The sequence below is a fragment of the Protopterus annectens genome, chromosome 9.part0 (genome assembly GCF_019279795.1).
Source record: "Protopterus annectens isolate FY-2018-M chromosome 9.part0, PAN1.0, whole genome shotgun sequence".
In the NCBI taxonomy this organism is placed as follows: Eukaryota; Metazoa; Chordata; order Ceratodontiformes; family Protopteridae; genus Protopterus; species Protopterus annectens.
The window spans coordinates 1,896,018,704-1,896,044,718 of NC_056743.1; the positions used below are offsets into that span (position 1 = coordinate 1,896,018,704).

General features: G+C 39.0%; 1 protein-coding gene across 1 annotated transcript in view; it reads left to right on the forward strand.

Annotated features, from left to right (window-relative positions):
- Window positions 1–26,015, forward strand: part of LOC122810818 (complement C3-like) — a 1,708,896-nt gene that overhangs the window by 1,634,685 nt on the left and 48,196 nt on the right. The window contains exon 33 of the mRNA XM_044082377.1: window positions 15,615–15,666. Within this exon, the coding sequence (XP_043938312.1) occupies window positions 15,615–15,666 (52 nt within the window). The remainder of the gene's footprint in view (window positions 1–15,614; window positions 15,667–26,015) is intronic.

Genomic DNA, 26,015 nt, shown 5'->3' on the forward strand with positions numbered 1-26,015 from the left:
TGGACGTCTGTAAGTTGGGTGCTGTCATTGACTCCCCATACTGCAAGAAGGTCTCACAGCAACAAATGACTGGTGCCAAAGTTATGGCCATAAGTCAAATGCAAAAAAATGTATTATTATTATCATTTGGCAAAAGCATGGCCCCTACTGATTACCACATCAATGGCAACCCCTAAGCACACAGCTTGTGGTGAGAAACCTGATAACTCAGATTGACAATAATCTCGCATTCGACCATCATGTAACGGCAGTGGTCAGAAAAGCCTTTTACTTGGTTCATCTTATAAGTAAAGGTATTGCATCCAGAAAAAAATGAGGTTATTAACTCTGTACTCCTCCCTTTTTAGGCCAATAATTGAGTATATTGCCCCATTTGCTATGTACCTCTTCAAACGCATGCATCAACTGGAAAGGCCACAGAAATACCTTACAAAGAGAATGCATGGTCTCCAGCACCTGTCTTATGCAGACAGGCTCAAATCACTATCACTCTGCTAGGTAGCATACAGATTTCTCAGTGTTGATCTGTGTTCTGCCTACAAGGCAATATCTGACCCTGCACTACTAGAGATTTTCCATATCTGTGAGTCTAATTCCTCATGCATTACCCACTCAAAAGGCCTAAATCTAATATGTGACATCAACAAAACCTGCTGGAGACACACGTTTGTCTCCCAGAGGCTGCACCATCTCTGGAATAGACTTCCCATTCATGCCCAAAAGAGTACCTCGCTGACCCTCTTCAAGTGCAACCTTGATAAGTAGATGGGAAACCACAAATTTGTCCCAGGGGTCCCACCTGTGTCCCTCACTGACAAGGGTGACAGGTGCTGACTGAGGTTATTTTTTTGGGGGGATAAACTCTTGGCTAGGCTTGTAAGGGCCCCAGGGCCATTAGTCTAGTAACCTCCTATGATCCTATGATCCTGTAATCCTATGACTATATAACAAATAGTGCTGCATACACTCAGTCTATCATCCCACTTCAACCCTTACACAGAGGCTTATGTTCCCCTTCACTACAAATACAGCACCAGGTTTAAAAACAAACCCCTCTGGGGGAACTCAACTGTGAATAAACTCTATGATAAAGGTAAAAAAATCTCATAGCTCTAATGTGTTCAAAATTCAACTCAAAAACATTAATAAAGAACTCAGGAGGAAGACCAAATCCTACAGAGCTAATTCTGTACTAAAAATTTTTACTTCAGCATAAGATAACCACAAAACATCTTTAATCATCTAAAGAACCTCAGAAATAATGTCTAGCATTGTGCAAGCATATATCAAATGGTATCACCCACTGAAACTCTGATGGTGAAGCTAACATCCTTGCAAATAAAATTAGCTCCAGATTCTATCTTCTGACACCTCCAAACTACTCAGTATAAAAAGTAAAGTCCATACTCTTTGTCTTGGTAATTACCTTTAGACAGATACTAAAAGCAGTCTGGATAACATACAGGGCTGTTTTCTTGTCAGTATGAAAAATCCCCTATCCAATCACAGAAACTTCACTGAATATACACCAGAGCGTGGAGAACAGCTGTATTCATTTTTCTACACAGGAAAGGCCCCATCATGGATTTTAACAGCTATAGAGTTCTCAACCTCACCAACATCAGGGACATAGATAACCTGACATTACTGTACCCAAATCAATTTTGATTTGTAAATTATACATCTTGCCTACTGAGCTTAGCTGATTTCTATGAAAGCGTCACTGAAGCGCTGGATGAGGGTAATTCTGTACAGACAGGTTCCATCAATGTAGCTATGGATTTTGACACTGTCTGCCTCTCTTGTATCACTGATAAACTAGTGAAACTAGACAAGATCCATATAAGTAACTATGTAAGGGTCTATATCACATAGTCGAAGTTACGTAGCTTCGAACACCTAATGGTCGAACCTGTTCGAAGTTACATACCTTTTTCTACCTAAAAAAAAAAACACAACGGACAACAAAATAAATTGTTGTAAGCAGGGGGCAATCCCCCCTGCACCCCCACACCCCCGCTACTTAAATATACCAATTCTGAGATCGCACCACATTGAACAGAATAGAAACCTCCACCTATGGAGATTTCCATTCACACGCTTGAACTTTTACAAATTCGAACGTATGGCCTTGACCATATGTGGCTCAAACTTGTAAAATTTTGATGACGTAATAGGAGCCCACTATGTAACACATCAAATGCGAATTGCCATCTAGCTGAGTGATAGGTACCTCTCTATTAGAATTAATGGCACGGTATCATCGAGATTTGTCATCAGTGTTGTACCCTAGTGTTCTGTTTTTGAACTACATCCCTTTGACACTAAATTCTTTGATATCACGTCTGACATTAAACAACTATGACTGGCCAAGTTCATGGATGATGGCAAGTTAGTAGCCGTCATCAGCTCCTTTAAGGAAACATAGATCCTATGCTTAGCTTGGCGAAACTCATTATATCAGGACTGAGGTTTAAAATTCAATGCCCAAAACAAAACAGAACATTGTACAGTTGTCATGTAAATGACATCCCCTTAAAGCAGTTACTGTCATTATAGACCTGGACACCTTTGTGGATAATGAACACTTTTTGACTCCATATCTCCTCTGTCAATACGAAAACCTTCTACCTCCACCAGTTGATTTCTAAGGGCATTTTTTCAAGGTCAAAAGAAGACATAATTCCCCTCTATTCATCTCTTATTATGCCAGTACTTGAATATAATATGTCCTTTGGCATGCATCCATCCAAACACCTAAGCAAAGTTGAAATCTCCAGTGGTCCCTCACTACCAAAAAAAAAAAAAAACTGGTATATGACCTCACAAGTTACCAAGTACCTCATCTCTCTTTTGTTTCTGTTACAGATTTCTAAAAGATGATCTATGCCTGGTCTGCAAAGTTGTAAATAATACACTCTTGATTGAACTACTGTACTTCCAAACAATTGGCATTAGCCCAAATTAAGAATCAAGGGACCTAATCTATTTTGCAGCTGAAATAGGACTTGTTAGTATGACAGGTATTTCTCCCGCCAAAATTACCAACTTCTGGAACAAACTCACGTCCTGGTAAGCAAAGCGTGTCCTTCATATCTTCAAATATAACTTAGATGAGTGGATGGGAAATAACACATTTATCCCTAGCATGAGTGATGGAAGGGATAGCTACCTGGGCATACCAATGGGATTACAGTATTTAGACTTAAAAACAGCTTAACTGGTCTGTCATCTAGAAACAACTTATAACATCTTGGAAGAAAAACATGCATGATTCTGAAAACATTTAAACCAAAGAAAGTGCAAAGCATGGTTTTGTATCTGGAATATGAAAGGGCTGCAAAGATAAGGAAACTTAGAAAGCTAGTGTGGCTATAAAATGGACAAAAAGATAGTGACTGCAATACTAATTTATGGACACCACAATGTTATGACAAAGTATTATGTATTATCTTTGAAGTTTGAGTTGAAAGATAAGGTTGTCATCATTTAACAAGTGATGGAGGTTCTGTAAGGCTGATTAAAGAAGCCATATTTATATGAACATTTTATTTAAATATTTTTTCTTCTTGTGAAAGCTATGATTTAGATTTGTAGATATTGTTAAGATTCCGAAAGACACCTTTGATGTATATGATTTTTATTAAAAGATTAACAATAAAATGTCCCCAACTGTGTTTAATATGGGGCACAGGATCCTTAACATTCATGTAAACTACAACCATCTGAGACATTTGGGACCTTGATTTATTTATTTTTATTTATTTATTTTTTATTTTACATTTGTTGACCGGGCCAGTCTAGCTGGATACATGTGCATTTTCAGTAGAGGCCCGGGGAGAAAAGCTCCGCATAGTAATACATATTTAATAGATACTAAAATAATAGAAGTTATACAGTATTGTTAAAAACAAATCAAAGAATTTAAGATAATACAATAAAACTTTTTTTTTTTTTTTTTTTTTTTTTTAGAATGGTATTCCAGTTCTGTAAGATACAGAGATAAAGTTTACATATATACATATATTTGTATGCAATAGGAAAGGTTGTTAATATTTGAGAGGGAGAATAAATTAGCCAGGGTTAGTACCAGTGCATAGCCAGTGATTATTGAGATATGGTTTTGGATGTTTTTTAAAAAAGTGAAAGAGAAGTCTGAGCTGTGATATCGGAAGGAAGTTTATTCCATAATTTCCCTACAGAGTTAGAGAACAAGGAGTCACCTGCTGAGTTGTTGGATTTAATAGTGTTAATAAGCAGTTTGTTTGAGGAACGTAGATTTTTGAGGTTATTATAAGGTGTGATAAGGCTAGAGAGAATAGGAGTATTGTTAGGTTGATACAGGGTCTTATGAGCTATTGTAAGCTGGTGAAATTGAAGCTGGTTAAGGAATTCAAGCCAGTTTAAATGTTTAAGATTAAGACAGTGATGGGTTCTGAAAGGAGAGCCTGTAGCAAATTTAGTAATATTATTGTAGAAAGTTGTTAGTTTCTTGAGGTTGTTTTTAGAGATATTAGTATAAATGGGAGTGGCATAGAGCAGAGTTGATAAAAGGTGAGTTCTAGCTATAGCAGACCTAGCTTTTGGAGAAAGATAAGATTTGATTCTATAAAGGGATCCCAGTTTCTTATTAATTAATTTTATTGTCGTGTTTATGTGTGTATCAAAGTTTAGGTTGTTGTCAATTGTTATTCCTAGGAGTTTAGTGGTAGGGTCAGGTGAGATAATTGTACCATTATTAGAAGTGAGATTGAACTGTACAGGGGTGGACTTTTTGGTTGGGCTGAAAAGTAGCAATTTAGTTTTTTGGGGATTTAGTAGGAGGCAGCGGTGAGAGAACCATTGTTCTACAATGCAGAAGGCTTTTTGGGTAAGGGACTGAAGTTCGGTTGGTGAGGTAGCTGAGCAGATTAAGCTTGAGTCATCTGCATATTGAATACAGGTGGAGTATGGTATTGCAGATTGTAGGTCATTAATGAAGATAAAAAATAAGAGTGGGCCTAAAATAGAGCCTTGTGGGACACCGAAGGAGATTGGGAGGTGATTAGATAGCTCATTGTGCCGGAGTACAGCCTGCTGACGGTTATCAAGGTAGGATGTAAACCAGTTCAAAGAAAGAGAATGAAGTGAGAGAGACTTAAGTGTATGCAGGAGAAGTTGGTGGTTAACCATATCAAAAGCTTTGGATAGGTCAATGAAGACTGCTGATGATAGACAGTTGTTGTTACGGTTGTTGTTGATATAGTTTGTGAAGGATAGCAGGGCAGTGGTGGTACTATGGAAAGGTCTGAAGCCATGTTGGCAGTTAGCAAGTAGGTTATTTTGGAGAAGGTGGTTGAGTATCTGCTTGTGGATGCATTTTTCCATAATTTTAGCTGTAGGCAATAGTAAAGATAGTTGGAGAAATCATTGGAGTTCCTCCCTTTATGAAGTGGGATGATATAGGAGATTTTCCAGACTAATGGGACATCTCCTTCGCTTATCGATCTATTTATCAGAATGGAAATAGAGTAGGCAATGGCCTTAGCACTTTTTTGCAAGGATTCTGCTGGGAGTTTGTCAGCTGATGGGGAGGTAGGTTTTAACTTTTGGAGAAGGGAGGAAATGTATGATGTAGATACAGGTTGGAGGTGAAATTGTGAGGGTGGATTATTAGAAGAAGTGGGCAAGTTAGCTATATCAGGTGATAGGTGGCTAGCTAGAGTTTGGATGGTATCTGTGAAGAAAGAATCAAAGGCATTTGCAGTTTGTTTCGGATTCTTGGGGTTAGATCCCTGGGGGTTGGGTGTGATCAATTGGCCTGGGTAGAGTAGATTATTAATACCAGTCCAGAATTTTTTAGGTTGTCTGATAGAAGTTTGTTGTAGTTGGAGATAATAATTCTTTTTATCTAGCAGGATGGCTCTTTTTGTGCTGTTTCTATGTTCTCTAAAGGTTTGACGGTCTGTCTGATTCTTAGTAGTATGCCATTTTGCCCAGTATTTATTTCTAAGTAGGATTTTCTGTTTAGTATTGTTAGTAAGCCATGGGGCTGGTTTGGCTTTGATTGTAATAGAACAATTTGGAGCATGTTGATCCAAGATGGCTAAGAATGTAGAATTAAAGTATTCCACGGCTTTGTTTAGAGGAAGAGTCTTTAATGGTGTCCAGTTACATTGATTAAGTTCTGCTTGGAAAAGTTCTGGGTTAAAATGCTTTTTTGTGCGTATCATTCGGAAGGTGTTTGGGAATGTTATGTTGGTTTTATGTCTGATAATATATGTTAGGGAATGGTTCCTAAGGTCATCAGGAAGGATGCCTGTAGTGTACATTTGCTGTGTGGTATTAGTAAGTATCCAATCTAAGGTGGCTGCTTTGTTATTCATTTTGTTGGTTCTGGTTGGGGAATGTATTAGTTGTGAGAAGCTGTATAGATTAATATAGGTGGTGGGATTGGCATTTGTGCAGGAGTTCCAGTCAATGTTAAAGTCCCCAAGAATTATTGTTTCTTGTGGGATATGACTAGAGAGCCAGCTAAGAATATCCTCTAGAATATTACAATTCTTTCCTGGGGGAAGATAAACACAGATGATGTTTATGGCTTTACTTGTATTTAGCTGCAGTTTGGAGAATATTATTTCTGCACTAGGGTTTGTGGGTAAGTTAATATTAAATGTACTGATTTGTAGCTCCGTTTTATAGAGGATTGCTACTCCTCCTTCCTTTTTGGGAGTACGGTCGAGTCTGATAATATTATAGCCAGGTGGGGATATTTCGTTGTCTTTAATGGAAGGTTTTAGCCATGTTTCTGATAAACATAGGATATCAAATGGCTGAGTTTGTAAGAGTGCATGAAGTTGAGCAATTTTGTTGCATATACTGCGTATATTTAGATGTGCAATTGAGAGTGAGTTGGTAGGTTTGGTAGGTGGTAGGGTTATAGAATTGTCTTGGTAGTTATTTCTTGTGGTAGGGAGATTGTTAGGGCCAGGGTTTGGGTGGATGTTGCCATCTAATAGAGATTGAAGGGGTGCTATAAGTTTAGGGTGTTGTGGCTTGCCATAGAAATCAAATAATCTTTTAGTTTTTTAGGTAAGAGAATTTAATATGTGTAAGTCGATGATATTTGGCCAATTGGTAGCAGGATTTGAAAATTATATTTAAGAAGTAGTAAGAAGAAGGTATTGTTGGTGATGAGGAGTGCTTGGAAGGTAGTGGAGGGTATCGTTAAGGGAATATTCATATGAGGTAAGGAGATAGGAGGTGACTAGAGGGGGTAATAAGAATGCCCAAATTAAAATATGAATTTTGTGGGGGATTGTAGGAATATACATTCTAGGGATTGTGATTTGAATAGAGATGTGGTAGGTTAAAAATAAAAGTATTGTAGAGAAAAGGTATTAGGTTATGTCTTAGGAGAAAGAAGTGGTTAGAGATAGGTAGTGTGGGCAGGTTGTTGAAGAAAGTGGATGGGTTTATTAATTATGTGTTGTGTGTGATAGATGCAATTCAGGAGGGGAGTGGTCTGTAGGTGGATAAGTGTAGGAGCACTGGGGGTGGGTGGCATTTGGGGGGTAGGATAGGGGAGCGGAGTGAGCCCGCAGGGCGAACGGAGCGGGTTTAGACAAGAGAGAGTTCTGTCAAGGAAGACAATCAGTGAAGTCTGAAAAAATTCAGCAGGTAGGTTTGGTAGAATGGGAGTCTGAGAGGGAGAAAATGAGGGAAAAAGGAAGTTTGTGGGAAGAGATTAAGGCTGTTAGAGAAGTAGTAGGTAAGAAGGGTACTTGGAACACGGAGAGATGGTAAAAAAGTCAGTGGAAAAGCTGGCGACAATGTGCTAGAGGTAGGATTAGCAAGTGTAGCAACTTGGTATAGAGTAGCTTATAGAGTGACGCCACCTAGTGGTCAGGAATTTAATTGCAAGAGCTAGGCCTTCTTTAGACGATGGGATGCTTTCAGGAGATTAATTAGGTGGGGGGGGGGGAGTTTGGCTGCTGGCTACCTAGACTAGGAAGCTTAGACTAACCTAGCAGAAGCTTGGACATTTATCAAGTTCATATGTTCATAGGTTCATAGGTTCATACTAGGCTATCTTCCCTAGGGCATTTATAAGCCTACCCAGAATGTGTTTGGCTTTCACCACCCATTTTAAATTTATTTTGCTATGCCCTTTTTTGAGGTTAGTATACTGTGCCTCTGTCTAACAGTGACACAGAAGTGATACCCAGGGTAAACCTATGATCTCCCATCCACTCATCAAGATTCCTCTTGAAGAGAGTCAATGAGGGACTCTGCCTAACCTGGACTGGGATTTTATTCCAGAGTGAAGGGAGCCTCTGGGTTATGAATCTGTCCCTCCAGCATGTCCTATTTATTTCAGTGCTGAGGTTCAAGTCTCTCGAGCGTAGCTCGATGGGATTTGGATTTTCTGAGGTGCAGCATGTCCATTAATTCTGGGTTGGACATGGCTTTATACATCAGGCACCGATTGCCTCTGAACAGGCAGTATGCCACTGAGTAGAGCTGGAGTTTCTTTAACCGGGCAGCATATGGCATCTGTTTGAGCCCTTTGATCCACTTGGTGAGGTACTTTTGGGGTCTTTCCAGTTGCTGCAGGTGTCTGGTAAGGTACATCCCAAAAGAGGCATTGTACTCAATTATGGGCCTGATGAGGGATGAGTAAAGAGGCACGATGACCTCCCCTGATCTAGATGTGAATCCCTTCATGATTAGGTGGGCTATATAAAATGTTTTTCTAACCACTTTGGCCACGTGGTTGTCAAATGAGAGATTGCTATCAACTTGGGTCCCCAGGTCCCTAATTACTTCTTCTGTACTTAATGGATTACCACCTATGTGGTAATTTGTGGGCACTTCGTTTTTGCCAAAAGGGATGACTATACACTTTTTGGCATTTAGCTTGAGGCCATGGCTCTGGCACCAGTTGTCTGTTTCCTATGAGGCCCTTTTGTAGGATGCTTGTGTCGGCTGAAGAGTCAATTATGGCGCCCAGTTTGCAGTCATCTGCGAACTTGGTCAGCCACAGTCCTTCCGTGTTGGCCTGTACCTCTGAGAAATATATACCGAACAAGAGAGGTCCCAGGACTGAGCCTTGTGGGACACCACTTGTAACTGGTTTGGAGTCTGACATGACTCCAGCAATTCTAACCATGTGGGTTCTGTCCTTGAGCCAGTTTGCAATCCATCTAGTGACATAGGGGTTTATATTTAAGCTGGTAAGCTTATCTATAATGCCCGCGTGGGGTATTGTATCGAAGGCTTTTGCGAGGTCCAGGTAGGCTGTGTGGACCACCTTCCCCTCGTCAATGGCCTTGGTGACTGTTTCAAAAAAATCAACCAGGTTTAAGAGGCAGTATCTGCCCTTAACAAAGCCGAACTGGGTAGGATCCAGTGTTTGTAGGTCCCCAATATCTTTATTTATGAGGTCCATGATGATCCTTTCCATAGCTTTGCAGACCAAGCTAGTCAGGCTTATGGGGCGATAGATTCCAGGATCTGTTGAGGCACCACCTTTATGGAGAGGGACCACTGTTGCTGTACGCCACTCTTTGGGCACATATCCTGTAGTAAGGCTGAGATTGAACAGTAGTTTTATGTTTGGGTTTAGCTCTTTTTGGAGTTCATGTAGGACGCAGCCCGGGACACTATCTGGTCCCATTGATGCTGTGTTTTTTGCTTTGGAGAAGGCGGCTCTTACCTGAGCATCTGAGATGTCTGGGGGGCAGCACTCTGCTGGGATAGATATTTGCCCTTTTGGTGGGGAGGGGGAGGAGAAGTTTGCGCTGAACCTGTCAGCTAGGATATTGGCAATGTCTGTGGGTTCAGTGTATTTTTTGTAATTTTGGACTAATTCTGAGCATATCTGGGAATTACCACCCAGGTTCCTAACATAACTAAAGAAAGCCTTGTGATTATCCTTAGTGTCCTGTGCAATTTTTCTCTCGAAGCTGGCCTTAGACAATTTTATGAGTGCCCGTAGTTTTTTGCTAATACTGATCAGTGATGCCTTCCCTTTTTGGGATTTTGCTCTTTCATTTAGTAGCTTCCTCCTTCTATTGTATAGTTTGTTTATGGCTGGGGTGCACCAGACAGGACGTCTGCCTTTGGAGGATTGGGTCTTGGTTTTATTTGGGATTGCATGATCCATGCATTCCTGAAGGTGTTCATAGAATGCGTTTATAAAGGATTCTGCAGTCTGGGCCGTATTTTCCACAGGCCCGGGGGCTTTGAAGGATTCCACCTCAGTTTTGAGGAGTGTGAAATTTGCTTTAGAGAAGTTTATCACTGTGGTTTTCTGGGCAGGGGGTGGTGTCTGGATGTGAATATCCAGTGAGATTAGTTTATGGTCTGATCTTACCAGTGAGGGATACACTTCTGGTCTGGAGCATAGAGTCCCCATGTTGGTGATGATCAGGTCCAGTATGTTTTCACCTCTTGTGGGAGTGGTAACAAGTTGTTCCATAGCATTTGAGTTTATAAATTCTAGGAACCTTTGGGCTAGGGTGTTGGAGCTAGAGTAATGTTCCCAGTCTATGTTTGGGTAGTTGAAGTTGCCCAATATAATGGTGTTTGGAGAGACATTCATATTTTCCAGTGTTCTCAGGAAGGCTGAGTGGGGTTCCTGGGTTTGGGAGGGTGGTCTGTAGCAGGCTATAAACTGGAAGGCAGTTTTACCCACTGTTAGTTGCACATGGATAGTCTCTGATGCCTCATGCTTTGCCACCAACCTGGAGGTGTGGGTATCTTTGATGAATATCGATACTCCCCCTCCTTTTGTGGTTCGGTCCAAGTTTTGGGGCCGAAAAGCATGGTATGAGGTATAACCTGGTAGTGCTAGTGTGCTCTCAGGAGCCCTGAATCAGGTTTCTGTTACTGCACAGATATCGATGTTCTCCATGCTAAGGAGAGTTTTGAGTGCGTGCATCTTGAGGTTTAGACTTCTGGCGTTGAGTAGCATTACTCTTAGTTTCTTATCCCTTGTGATACCTATGGAGGTGGGTTTGTCTTTTGAGCCTTGCCTAAAAAAGGCACTATGGGTGTAGCAAGAGCCTTTGCCAATATCCGAAAGCCCAGGGGTGACAGGTGCAAGCCGTCCCTAGCGAAGCATCGTGGCTTGTCGAGCATATCATCCCAAGCTGACAGGCATTGGATCCCCTTTGAATGACACCAGTACTTAAGCCAATTGTTGAAATTGATCATCTTGTCTTCATATTGTGGCATCATTCTTGGTGAGGGTAAGATGCTACTCAAGGTCAGGGTCATACCGGCCTGGGCTACATGCTCAGAGAGCTCCTCTATGTCTCTTTTCATGTAGTCCAGGGAGGTACGTCTCAGGTCATTCACACCAGCATGGACAATGACTGAGTCATATTTGTACTTGCCTTGGAGTGACCTGAGTGCTTGTGTTATGTGGCGGATCCTAGCACCCGACAGGCTGCTCACCATGACCCTCTCCTAGTTCAGCCTGGTGAGCGGGACGTCAGTGTGCCTGACGATAGAGTCACCTATTACAAGTGTATCAGGTGTGTTGTTTAGTCTTAAGGGCTGTGACTGTTTGGCACACTGGCTTTGTGAGATATGTGTTGCACGTGTTTTGTTTTGGGGTAGCGGCTGCTTGGGTGTCAGCTTTGGAGGTCTCTACTGCTTCAGCAGATCTTTATTTAGAGCCTCCGAGTATGTTTTTGTGTGATTATGTGTTTGGTTTGCTGTCGTGGTAGGTCTATGTGAGACTGGAATTGTAGTGAGTGTGGTTTCCTTCTCCTCCTGACTGGTTATGCCAGTACTGAGTTGAGAGAACTTAGCCTCCAGTTTGGCTATATGGTTGCATCTCTCACATGTGTTGGAATTTGTTGGGAGGAGGAGAGGGTTGTCTGTGTACATGAGGCAGTTGTAACATTGCCTCAAGATTCCCAGATTCACCAGCTGGACCGGAGAGGAGATTGACAACTGACCTTTGGACATGCTAGAATAATATTGGGAATTCCTTAATAATTGAAAACCAGGGCCAGTGGGGAGTGAGGGTGTAGTGCTTTTAATTTTAGTGCTGACTTATATAATTGCTTTAGTGAGCAAGTGCCAGGTAACTTAAGTGCAATGTGTTACAGGTAACTTAAATGCAAAAATGACAAACAGTAACTTTCTTTCAAGTGAAACAAGGAAATAAGTACAGTAAGCAATGCAGATATCACTAGTGATCCACAGAAGTGCTGAGAAGCCGCGTATTAGGTGGAATTAGCGTTCCAGGGAAATAACAAGCAAACAAACAACAAGCATATAAACAAAGCTAGATTCAGCAGGCCTGGATCTAGTCTATGCTACAGCAAACAAGGTGTACCAATTTCAGTAAGATACAGTAAGATAAAGTTGCAAATGACACATAGTTATAACCATACATTCTTTCACTGGTTTATAGGAAGGGAAAGTTTCTTAGGGAGGCAGTAGCTACTTCTTTAGTTAGGTTTATTTCTGTGGCGTCCAGCTAATAATATTCAGTTGTTTGGTGTTGGGGCAAACCGAGGCACACAGCTAGTAATATAGAGAAGGAAAGAAGAAGAAGAAAAAAAGGGGGTGAGGCATACAACACATAAAATTGGAAAACAGGTTAATACAGCTTACAATGTTACATTCTAAAAGTATTCTTGTTGGTGAATCAAAAGTTCTAATACGCTCTAAGCTACAAACTCAGTCGACTGTTGCATTCGTTAATGTAAGTAGCAAAAATCCATGTACAGACAAACAAGTTAAAAAAAATTACACTGTATATTGATATGTCTCTAATAGTAGTAAAAATACACTGAGATAAGTAGACTACAAAATAAATAGATAGTGTAACAGCTAAAGAGAGTGTTAGGGGAAAAAAATCCCACTCTACCCCTGCAAGGGGAATATCACTTTAAAAATTCGGCGTTCACTACCACCGATTGAAACAGTCCCTGTAGTGAGTCGCTTTGTAGGCTTAGCTATTACAGCAACGAAAAATATGACAAATGATCAGGAATACTTGCTTATACTTTACACTAGAATACGCTACAGGAGTTTTAAAAAAAGCTCTAAGGCTGCGCTTAAGCGATGTAGTGTAAATAGTTATTACATGGGTAGTCGGGCAAAGCTTTAATGAAAAATGTAAACCGCATGTGAAAGATAAGCACTTGTCCAGAGGAACATGTAGTTTTAAAGTTACAGACAAGGCGAGGGCTATCTAAGCCCTAAGTAGTGTAATACTAAGTAGTTGCAATGGTTTCCGGCTTCGGTTACCCTAGCTCAGTTCAAACACAGAGAGGCATACAATGAGTGCATAACCAGTAACAAGCCGCCAAAAGTAAGTAGAAAAAGGTTTAAACCAGCAATCTCCTTAATGGGCAAACATCGCAGCACATAAATCCCATATAAGAAGGAATACAGTATTGTTTCGTCGCAGTAAGCAAACAAACATTCAGTAACTAGCCACACGTGCTCAACGCTGTAAGCGTTCACAGGTACAGCAATATGCAGTTTACAAACTCATAATTGTCACATCAACAGTTTAAACTATACACCAGAAGAGCAAACTGATTAAATAGTCGACAATGAGGAGTAACAAAGCTTTGGTTAACTTACTGCAGGTTAAGCACCGAGGCAGGGAGCACAGCAGCCAAGTACAGGGTTGGCAGAAAGATGGCGACCCCAAAAGTAGGGTATATTTATAAGATGGGGAGGGACATAGGGTTAAGGGGGAGGGTATAAAGACCAAACACATGTAAGGGCAAAGATGCACGAGATAAGGAGTAGGGTTAGCAGGGAGATGAGTAGGAATAGTTTTAGGGGGAGGAGCTTAGGGCTTGAGGTAGTAGTCTAGGAGGGAGATGTGAATCACAGGTAACAGTAATGTGAGGAGGATAAGGAGAAATACTTGTGGTTGTAAGGAAGAGGGATGACCTAGTGTCCAAGAGATAGGGGGGAAAAGACAGCAGAATAACAGAATAACAGAGACAAGAGAGAGTCGAGGAAGACAATCAGTGAAGTCTGAGAAAATTCAGCAGGTAAGTTTGGTAGAATGGGAGTTTGAGAGGGAGAAAATGAGGGAAAAAAGAAGTTGGTGGGAAGAGATTAAGGCTGTTAGAGAAGTAGTAGGTAAGAAGGGTACTTGGAACATGAAGAGATGGTAAAAACGTCAGTGGAAAAGCTGGCGACAATGTGCTAGAAGTAGGATTAGCAAGTGTAGCAAATTGGTATAGAGTAGTTTATAGAGTGACGCCACCTAGTGGTCAGGAATTTAATTGCAAGAGCTAGACCTTCTTTAGGCAATGGGATACTTTCAGGAGATTAATTAGGTGGGGGGGGAGGGGTTGGCTGCTGGCTACCTAGACTAGGAAGCTTACACTAACCTAGAAGAAGCTTGGACATTTATCAAGTTGCAAATGACACATAGTTATAACCATACATACTTTCACTGGTTTATAGGAAGGGAAAGTTTCTTAGGGAGCCAGTAGCTACTTCTTTAGTTAGGTTTATTTCTGTGGCGTCCAGCAGATAATATTCAGTTGTTTGGCGTAGGGGCAAACCAAGGCACACAGTGTAGGTTAAGCACCAAGGCAGGGAGCACAGCAGCCAAGTACAGGGTCGGGCAGAAAAGGCATTTAGGACCTTAATTTAATATTTCATCCAAAGGACAGCACCTCAGAACAGTGCTAATGCTGCATTATGTTGTTAGTACTGGAATATGGACCTAAATAGCTAGTGTTAGAACAGAACCCACTGCCTTCAGATCTCCCTAGTATCAAAGGTGACAGGAAACATTTTTGAGTCAGTGACGCAGTTATTAAGGGGAAAGATCACCCACCACCACCATTAATCTCAGAAGTGCAACACTGGCATATCATAGTATCCCCTCAAATAGCCCCTCAAATGGAGGCGGTCAAGGGAAAAGCAAGGTTATTCGTATATCTTAGACAAAGAATTCCATAGTGCTCGGGTATTTGTTCACAGTTACAGCAGGTGAGTGGTAGAGGAATCTCTCTAAAGATTGCCATTATGTGGCCAACAGTCAAACTTTTCCTGCACTCCCTCTTCTAGCCACATGTGCAACAACACTGTAGTGTTGAATGCAGATTACATGCACCTACCCTAATACCCTAATGCACCTACTGGTGCTATTTATCAGCCATATCACTGTTCCCGCTAGAAGTTACATATGTATAATGGCCCCTCTTTAACCCCCACTCACACACCATAAAATTACCAGGTGTGCAGCTGATTTGCAGTTCATTTACCTTACTGGATATCACAGTGTGTTTACGAACTCAGGTCACTGTTCTCCTCTGGACTAACTTTAGTACTGATTACTGATGGAGTATTTTCCCAGATTCTAGTTCATGAACCATATCCAGTGCATTTACAGCCCATACAGACTAACATGCTAAACTGTTTTCTACCTAAATTCAGTAACTTATTCTTATCCAGTTGTTGGTCACATGAGAACACAGTGCTGTGACAATGTATTGGTTATGCTGTAGTGGGAATACCACTTCCACACTGGCATCCGTATAAAACAATCTGTGACAGTAATGTAATGGTTTAACAAGCTGTAAATACAATCTCATGACAAATGCCTTTTTCCTTTTTCTTTGTTTCTTTAGGTAAATTACCCGTAAGAGCTATCTCCTCATTTGATATCACCATCTGTATGAGGTAAAGACTGATATTTGATCTCTTTCATGAGAGCCACTGAGAAATGTGTTCAGGGATTTAAAATGTGTTTTGCTTTCACAGAGGACTTATACTATATTCCTATGATCAAGATGCACTCACCTTCAGAAATACCTCAGTATGATGTCATTAGTCTGATGATAGTACACTCACATTCAGAAATACCTCAAATTATGTCATCAGTCTGATGATAGTGCCCTCGCATTCAGTAATACCTCATGTGATATCATCAATATGATGACAGTGCCCTTACATTCAGTAATACCTCATGTGATATCATCAGTATGACAACAGTGCCCTCACATTCAGTAATACCTCATGTGATATCATCAGTATGATGACAGTACACTCACATTCAGTAATACCTCATGTGATATCATCAGTATGACAACAGTGCCCTCACATTCAGTAATACCTCATGTGATATCCTCAGTATGATGGCAGTACACTCACATTCAGTAATACCTCATGTGATATCATCAGTATGACGACAGTGCCCTCACATTCAGTAATACCTCATGTGATATCATCAGTATGATGATAGTGCCCTCACATTCAGTAATACCTCATGTGATATCATCAGTATGACAACAGTGCCCTCGCATTCAGTAATACATCATATAATATCATCAGTATGAAGACAGTGCCCTCGCATTCAGTAATACCTCATATATCATCAGTATGATGATAGTGCCTTTGTGTTCAGTAATACCTCATGTGATATCAGTATGATGATAGTGCCTTTGTATTCAGTAATACCTCATGTGATATCATCAGTATGATGGCAGTGCACTCGCATTCAGTAATACCTCATGTGATATCATCAGTATGACAATAGTGTCTTGTATTCAGTAATACGTCATATGATATCATCAGTATGAGGACAGTGCCCTCGCATTCAGTAATACCTCATATGATATCATCAGTATGACGACAGTGCCCTCGCATTCAGTAATACCTCGTGTGATATCATCAGTATGACGACAGTGCCCTCACATTCAGTAATACCTCATGTGATATCATCAGTATGACGACAGTGCCCTCACATTCAGTAATACCTCATGTGATATCATCAGTATGATGATAGTGCCCTCACATTCAGTAATACCTCATGTGATATCATCAGTATGATGACAGTACACTCACATTCAGTAATACCTCATGTATCATCAGTATGACAACAGTGCCCTCACATTCAGTAATGCCTCATGTGATATCATCAGTATGATGACAGTGCTCTCACATTCAGTAATACCTCATGTGATATCATCAGTATGATGACAGTGCCCTCGCACTCAGTAATACCTCATATATCATCAGTATGACGACAGTGCCCTCACATTCAGTAATACCTCATGTGATATCATCAGTATGATGATAGTGCCCTTGCATTCAGTAATACCTCATGTGATATCATCAGTATGACGACAGTGACCTCGCATTCAGTAATACCTCATGTGATATCATCAGTATGATGACAGTACACTCATATTCAGTAATACCTCATGTGATATCATCGGTATGACAACAGTGCCTTCACATTCAGTAATACCTCATGTGATATCCTTAGTATGATGGCAGTACACTCACATTCAGTAATACCTCATGTGATATCATCAGTATGACGACAGTGCCCTCACATTCAGTAATACCTCATGTGATATCATCAGTATGATGATAGTGCCCTCACATTCAGTAATACCTCATGTGATATCATCAGTATGACAACAGTGCCCTCACATTCAGTAATACGTCATATGATATCATCAGTATGACGACAGTGCCCTCGCATTCAGTAATACCTCATATATCATCAGTATGATGATAGTGCCTTTGTATTCAGTAATACCTCATGTGATATCAGTATGATGATAGTGCCTTTGTATTCAGTAATACCTCATGTGATATCATCAGTATGATGGCAGTGCTTTTGTATTCAGTAATACCTCATGTGATATCATCAGTATGATGACAGTGCCCTCACATTCAGTAATACCTCATGTGATATCATCAGTATGATGACAGTACACTCACATTCAGTAATACCTCATGTGATATCATCAGTATGACAGCAGTGCCATCACATTCAGTAGTACCTCATGTGATATCATCAGTATGATGACAGTACACTCACATTCAGTAATACCTCATGTGATATCATCAGTATGACAGCAGTGCCCTCACATTCAGTAATACCTCATGTGATATCATCAGTATGATGACAGTTGATACAATGTTTCCAGTTCTGATTGCCATTTTGTAACACTGGCACTTTGTGCTGCATGAGGGTACCTTGGATGTCAGATATCGTGACATTCTTTGCAAGAGTTAAACTTCTCAACCATGTTTGAATTTTGAAAGTTGGAAGTAAACATTGCAGGCACTTTATAAGATGAAAATAACATAAATGTAAAATAAATAAAATAAATAAACAAATGGATAGGTTCTTTCTCCATTCTCACAAGAGCTTAAAACTATTTTCAAATTTTATATTAGATGTTTCTGTATGTCTTATTTAGTATGACTTTAATGGAGCTTTTCTCCCTGGGCCTCCACTGAAAATGGACACGTATCCAGTTGGACTAGCTCGGTCAACAAATGTAAAATAAAAAATAAAAATAAATATAAAAAAAATTAGTAGGTTTCATTATCTTTCATTGTTTTAAAGTCACCACCACACTCTGTTTGACTGGGGCTGTCCCTGTTTGAGCACTTATAATGTCCCAACATTTTAGGACAAAGAAAACTCCGGTGTTTGCAATAATAATTGCATAAAACTACTATGTTATATGTAAAACGGCTTAATATTATATAAGACAACAGAAGCAACGGAAATTCAAAAAGAATAAGATTTTATTTTGACTAAAAGTGAAGCTCATTCCTTTGCACTAGCTGTGCATATGGTTTGTCCTGCAAATTCTTATATGTCAATAAAAATGTCCCACTTTTGAGCATTTGAAAAAGTGGTAACCTTACATGGTTGTAGACCAGAGGAATCTGTGATGACATGTTAAGTTTGGTTCAAGACTAGCAAGAAAAAAAATCTTTGAAGTAGAACTGCTGCATTTATAAAAAGATACATTAAAATATGCCATCTTCTGGTGTTACTCAACCCCTTCTCTAACCATTCTGGGATATCCCCCCCCTTTGAAGCAAAACCTAAAAGCATTTTCATGGGGAACTTCAATCATGCTAACTTAGACTGGAAAAATTAAAATAATAACAGCAACATTCCAAATATTTTCAGATTCCATTAATCAGAAAAGTGTAGAACAAACTGTTTGTACTCAATCCACAGGTAGCAACATAATCTGCATGATAATAATAAGCTTTACCTGTAACTAGTCATTCCCATTTTGTCTTCTCGTTACTACACACACTGACGATCTACGATCATACTTTATTATGTATAATTCAGGAAATATCTCCTCCTGGTTAGACTATCAAAGGGTAACTACACAGTAATAAACATCTTCTGTAACAAACACCGGCATTTAATGTTCATGATCCACATGCTATGTCACAGGTACTAACTTGCAAAAAATTATATACCGTTAAATAATGCATGCAAAATGAGTAAGCATGAGACATAATACTGATAGTCGAAAGAACCCATTAAATAGTGCATGCAAAATATGTAGGCATGAGACATAATACTGATAGTCGAAAAAACCCATTAAATAATGCATGCAAAATGTGTAGGCATGAAACATAATACTGATAGTCTAAAGAACCCATTAAATAATGCATGCAAAATGTGTAGGCATGAGACATAATACTGATAGTCTAAAGAACCCATTAAATAATGCATGCAAAATGTGTAAGCGTGAGATATAATACTGACAGTCTAAAGAACCCGTTAAATAATGCATGCAAAATGTGTAAGCGTGAGATATAATACTGATAGTCTAAAGAACCCGTTAAGTAATGCATCGAAAATGTGTAAGCGTGAGACATAATACTGATAGTCTAAAGAACCCGTTAAATAATGCATGCAAAATGTGTTAGCGTGAGACATAATACTGACAGTCTAAAGAACCCAATAAATAATGCATGCAAAATGTGTTAGCGTGAGACATAATACTGATAGTCTAAAGAACCCGTTAAATAATGCATGCAAAATTTGTAAGCATGAGACATAATACGGACAGTCTAACCCGTTAAATAATGCATGCAAAATGTGTAAGAGTGAGACATATTGATAGTCTAAAGAATCCATTAAATAATGCAACCAAAATGTGTAAGCGTGAGACATAATACTGATAGTCTAAAGAACCCGTTAAATAATGCATGCAAAATGTGTAAGCGTGAGACATAATATTTATTGTCTAAAGAACCCGTTAAATAATGCATCTAAAATGTGTAACAGTGAGACATAATACTGATAGACTAAAGAACCCAATAAATAATACATGCAAAATGTGGAAGCGTGAGACATAAAACTGATAATCTAAAGAACCCATTAAATAATACATCCAAAATGTGTAAGCGTGAGACATAATATTGATAGTCTAAAGAACCCGTTAAATAATGCATGCAAAATGTGTAAGCGTGAGACATAATACTGACAGTCTAAAGAACCCAATAAATAATAAATGCAAAATGTAGAAGCGTGAGATATAAAACTGATAATCTAAAGAACCCATTAAATAATGCATCCAAAATGTGTAAGCGCGAGACATAAAACTGATAATCTAAAGAACCCAATAAATAATACATGCAAAATGTATAAGCGTGAGACATAATACTGATAGTCTAAAGAACAAATGTCTTTGATGACACTATAAGATACAAAAAAGTATTACCTATATCTATATATATATATATATATATATATATATATATATATATATATATATATATATATATATATATATAGATAGATATAGGTTTACCTTCATAAACTGGAATCACAGTGGTTCGAGTGCTCATATGAGTGACTAGAAACCACAAAAGTAAAAACGTCGATAGTCCTTAATGTTTGAAAAACAGCAAATCGAAAAGCAGATTCACTGTTTTTCGAACATTAATGTCGAACAAAAAAAAATCGAAGTGTAAAGCAGGGGAGCAAGCCCCCCTGCACCCCCTATGTGAGGGGGGGTTGCGACTACCTCACCCCTCCTACTTTATTATTCTAACACCAACATGACACTACAGTGGGGAAAGGAACCATTTCCGATCCCCACTATAGTGCAATCCGCCCCCCAATGTCAAACGTGCAATGAGCGAATGTCACTGTGCATTCGCTCATTGCACATTCAAGCGTTTTTTCTTTCGGTGTTTGCAAAATTTGCAAACAGCCTTTCGAATACTTGCTGTTTGCCCAACTGTGTATCACCTTTATAAATGTAAACCTATTAATATATATATATATATATATATATATATATATATATATATATATATATATATACAGACACACACACAAGCATACATATATAAATGGTATGTCACCTCAAAAACAATCCTAACTCAGTAAACAAATACCCCTTAAAAATACCAAAATATCTTATTTGACTGTTGAAACTGGCCATATCAGAGCATAATACCAGAGTATTATCTACAATGGAGAGGAAAAAGCAAGTTGTTTTTGATTATAAAAAAAAACTTAAGACCAACTACAAGCAAACAAACAAACAAAGGTCACAGTAAAAAAAAAACTGTTTAATTGTTGCTAGCACTTTTGTTCATCCCCATACAAGGAACTTCTTCAGACAACTTGAACACACACACACACACACACACACACACACACACACACACACACACACACACGCACGCACGCACGCACGCACACACACACACACACACACACACATACACACACACACGCACACATGCACACACACACCCTCATTAAATAATCATCAATAGTCACATGATACGATTTCCATTTACTTTTAGAAAAACTTATACTATTCCAGTCTAAAAAATCAAAATTAAATTATTATAAAAATTAATAGACTATTATAAAAATCAATAAAGCAAGCCATTTTTCTTTCATGTTTAAAAATATCATATTAAAAAATAATGCACACTCATCCAATAAAAAACTGATAAGAATCTTGCCGAGTTTTTAAGTTTAAGCAAGCAAGCTATAGAACATTGGTCATTCAGTCCTGGGTAGGCATAAGCATTTCATGTAAACTGCCACCACAGTTCCTGTCTTTCCAGTATTAGTCCTAAAGGATCACCCCTCAATCCCATTGTCACTTGTTGAATTACTCTAAATTTAAAGTGGTGTCCTGCGTTTTCTTGAATATGCTTTACTAAGGCATTTGTCTCTGCTTTTATTAATACTATATATATATATATATATATATATATATATATATATATATATATATATATATATATATATATATATATATATGTTCATAAATTTGTTCTCTAAGCTTACGCTCAGTCTTACCAACATAAAATCTGCTGCATCCTTGGCATTTCCCTATGTAGATAACACATCTTGAATTACAGTCAAATTTGTTAGGTGTTTTAAATTGTTTATTTCTTACTGCATAATCTCAGCCATTGTGGGTACCCCCCCACAATTTATACAAGAATTGATTTATGAAGTGCATTTAAAGAGGGAAGAAGGACATTTTGTACCCATCTTAGGGGGGTTAACCTCATAGAGACTAGACTGGAGGAACCGCAAATAGGTGTAATTGATAATGTTGTACTTAATAAATTTGAAGCGAGTTTCCTTACCACTTATACTGCTGATGCTTGTATCATTAGGGCTATTTTAGTGAAAAAGTGGTGTGTATTACTGGAAGGCACAGAGTTGAGAGATAAAATTGGAGACTTCCCTAGAATAGTTTATAAAAAAAGAGTGAATTTGAAAACATTATTTAAGATAGAACAGAAGGGTTACAGTAGAACTCCTGGGATGTATAAATGTGATGCCTGCCCATACTGTATATTTATAGACATTGGTCAAGATTATACTGTTAGAAATAAACAATTCAAAACAACTAACAAATTTGACTGTAATTCAAGATGTGTTATCTACATAGGTAAATGCCAAGGATGCAGTGGATTTTATGTTGGTAAGACTTAGCGTAAGCTTAGAGAACAAATTTACGAACACACACACATATATATATATATTTATATATATATATATATATATATATATATATATATATATATATATATATATATAGTATTAATAAAGGCAAAGAGACAAATGCCTTAGTAAAGCATATTCAAGAAAACCCAGGACACCACTTTAAATTTAAAGTAATTCAACAAGTGACAATGGGATTGAGGGGTGATCCTTTAGGACTAATACTGGAAAGACAGGAACTGTGGTGGCAGTTTACATGAAATGCTTATGCCTACCCACGACTGAATGACCAATGCTCTATAGCTTGCTTGCTTAAACTTAAAAACTTGGCAAGATTCTTATCAGTTTTTTATTGGATGAGTGTGTATATTATTTTGTAATATGATATTTTGAAATATGAAAGAAGAATGGCTTGCTTTATTGTGATTGATTTTTATAATAATTTAATTTTGATTTTTTACATTGGAATAGTATAAGGTTTTTTAAAAGTAAATGGAAATTGTATCATGTGACTATTGATTATTTAATGAGGGGGTGTGTGCATTCAAGTTGTCTGAAGAAGTTCATTGTATCTGGATGAACGAAAGTGTTAACAACAATTAAACATTTTTTTTTTACCGTGACCTTCGTTTTTTTTTGTTTTCTTGTTTTTGATTACATTAGAAAATTCAAACAAAAAAACAAAACATGTAAAAAACAAAATAAAAAAAAATCAAAAGGAATTGTCACTGATTGTCAACAACATCATATACAATAACTGATATTCTGTTAAATGTACAAACTGCCAGTTAAAGTTTCCAACAGCTAAAACAAATCTGTAAGTATTATATCGCTAGACAGCTAGGATGACCCTCACCAACGTTAGAGGAGAAATGGTAAAAAGAATCAAATAGTGAGAGTCCGGAGAGGAGGAGTCTCGAGTAGGGGTCTCGAGTAGGGGTCTCGAGTAGGGGGTCTAGGCAGCAGGGGTCTAGTGAACAGTGGTCTTGGGCACATGCACTGCCAATGCATGAAGCAGATGATTCTGCATGTAGCACACTACTTGTAATGATATAAAGCATTGCATTTTCCCTGTGGCACATTCCTTGTACTGTAGAGCATACAGTAGAGCACATGGATCTGCTATAGCTGAAGACTGGGCTCTGCTAGAGGGCCAAATTGAAGTTTGCCGCTACAGTACCAGCAAGGTGACCTGCTCCATAACACCTCTCTGTCACAGCTGGGAGAGCAAATAAGCTGATAAGGATTCAGAGGCCAGGAAGGAATGGGCAGCAGGGCTGTTGCCAATCACAGAAAGCCTGGCTGTACCCCTGCTGAATGAAGGGGCCAAGGGAGTGAAGGTAGAGGAGCCATTTAGCGACAAAGGGTATACACTTTGATTACAAAATTAACAGAAATACAGTAGTCTGACAGTGCTCTTGTAACACGTACAGGCAATAAATTGAGCTCTGATCAGTGTATCCTAACCAGAGTCAGAAATATTTATAACATACCTTGTATTCAAAGTCATAACCAACAGATTACAACAGGGCATCGTACCTCTGCATACATCCTTATACCCAGGTAATACCACATGGATGAGCCCTGCATATTCAATGGCATAACCACCAGATTACAACACATCACTGTACCTCTCTATATGTCCTTATACCCAGGTAATACCACACTCATTTTCCCTGCATATTCAAAGGAATAACCAACAGATTACAACACGTCAGTGTACCTCTGTATATGTCCTGATACTCAAGTAATACAACATCATTGAGCCCTGCATATTCAAAGGCATAACCATCAGATTACATCACATCATGTTATCTCTTTATTCATCCTAATACCCAGTTAATACCACATCAATGAGCTCTGCATACCAACAGATTATGACAAGTCACTGTACCACAGTAAACATCCTTATACCCACGTAATACCACATTGTTGAGACCTGCGCATTCAAAGGCAAAGCCAACAGATTACAACATGTCAATGTACCTCTTTATATGTCCTCATAGCCTGGTAAATCTGCATCGATGAGGCCTGCATATTCAAAGGCATAACCAACAGGTTACAATACTGTATGTAACAGTACCTCTGTGTATCTCCTTATACCCAGGTAATACCACATCATTGAGCCCTGCGTATTCAAAGGCATAACCAACAGATTACAACATGTCACTGTACCTCTGTATACATCCTTATACCCAGGTAATACCACCTCAGTGAGCCTTGCTTATTCAAAGGCATTACCAACAGATTACAACATGTCACTGTACCTCTGTATCCATCCTTATACCCAGGTAATGCCTCATCTATGAGTCCTGTATATTCAAAGGCATAACCAACAGATTATAACACGTCACTGTACCGCTGTATACATCCTTATACCCCTGTAATACCACAGCAATGAGGCCTGCATATTCAAAGGCATAACCAACAGATTACAACATGTATCTGTACCTCTGTATATGTCCTTTTATACCCATGTAATGCCACATCGATGAACCATGTGTATTCAAAGTCTTAACCAACAGATTACAACATATCAATGTACCTCTGCATACATCTGCATACCCAGGTAATACCACATTGATGAGCCCTGCATATTCAAAGGAATAACCAACAGGTTACAAAATGTCACTGTACCTCCTTATACATCCTTATAGCCAGTTAACACAATATTGATGAGTCCTGTGTATTCAAAGCCATGACCAACAGGTTACACCACGTAACTGTACCTCTGCATGCATCCTTATACACACGTAATACCACATAGGTTCATAGGTTCATACTAGGCTATCTACCCTAGGGCATTTATAAGCCTAGCCAGAGTGTGTTTGGCTTTCGCCACCCATTTTAAATTAATTTTGCTATGCCCTTTTTTGAGATTAGTATACTGTGCCTCTGTCTAACAGTGACACAGAAGCGATACCCATGGTAAACCTAAGACCTCCCATCCACTCATCAAGATTCCTCTTGAAGAGAGTCAATGAGGGACTCTGCCTAACCTGGACTGGGATTTTATTCCAGAGTGAAGGGAGCCTCTGGGTTATGAATCTGTCCCTCCAGCATGTCCTATTTATTTCAGTGCTGAGGTTCAAGTCTCTTGAGCACGTAGCTCGATGGGATTTAGATTTTCTGAGGTGCAGCATGTCCATTAATTCCAGGTTGGACATGGCTTTATACGTCAGGCACAGATCACCTCTGAGCAGGTGGTATGCCACTGAGGAGAGCTGGAGTTTCTTTAACCGGGCAGCATATGGCATCTGTT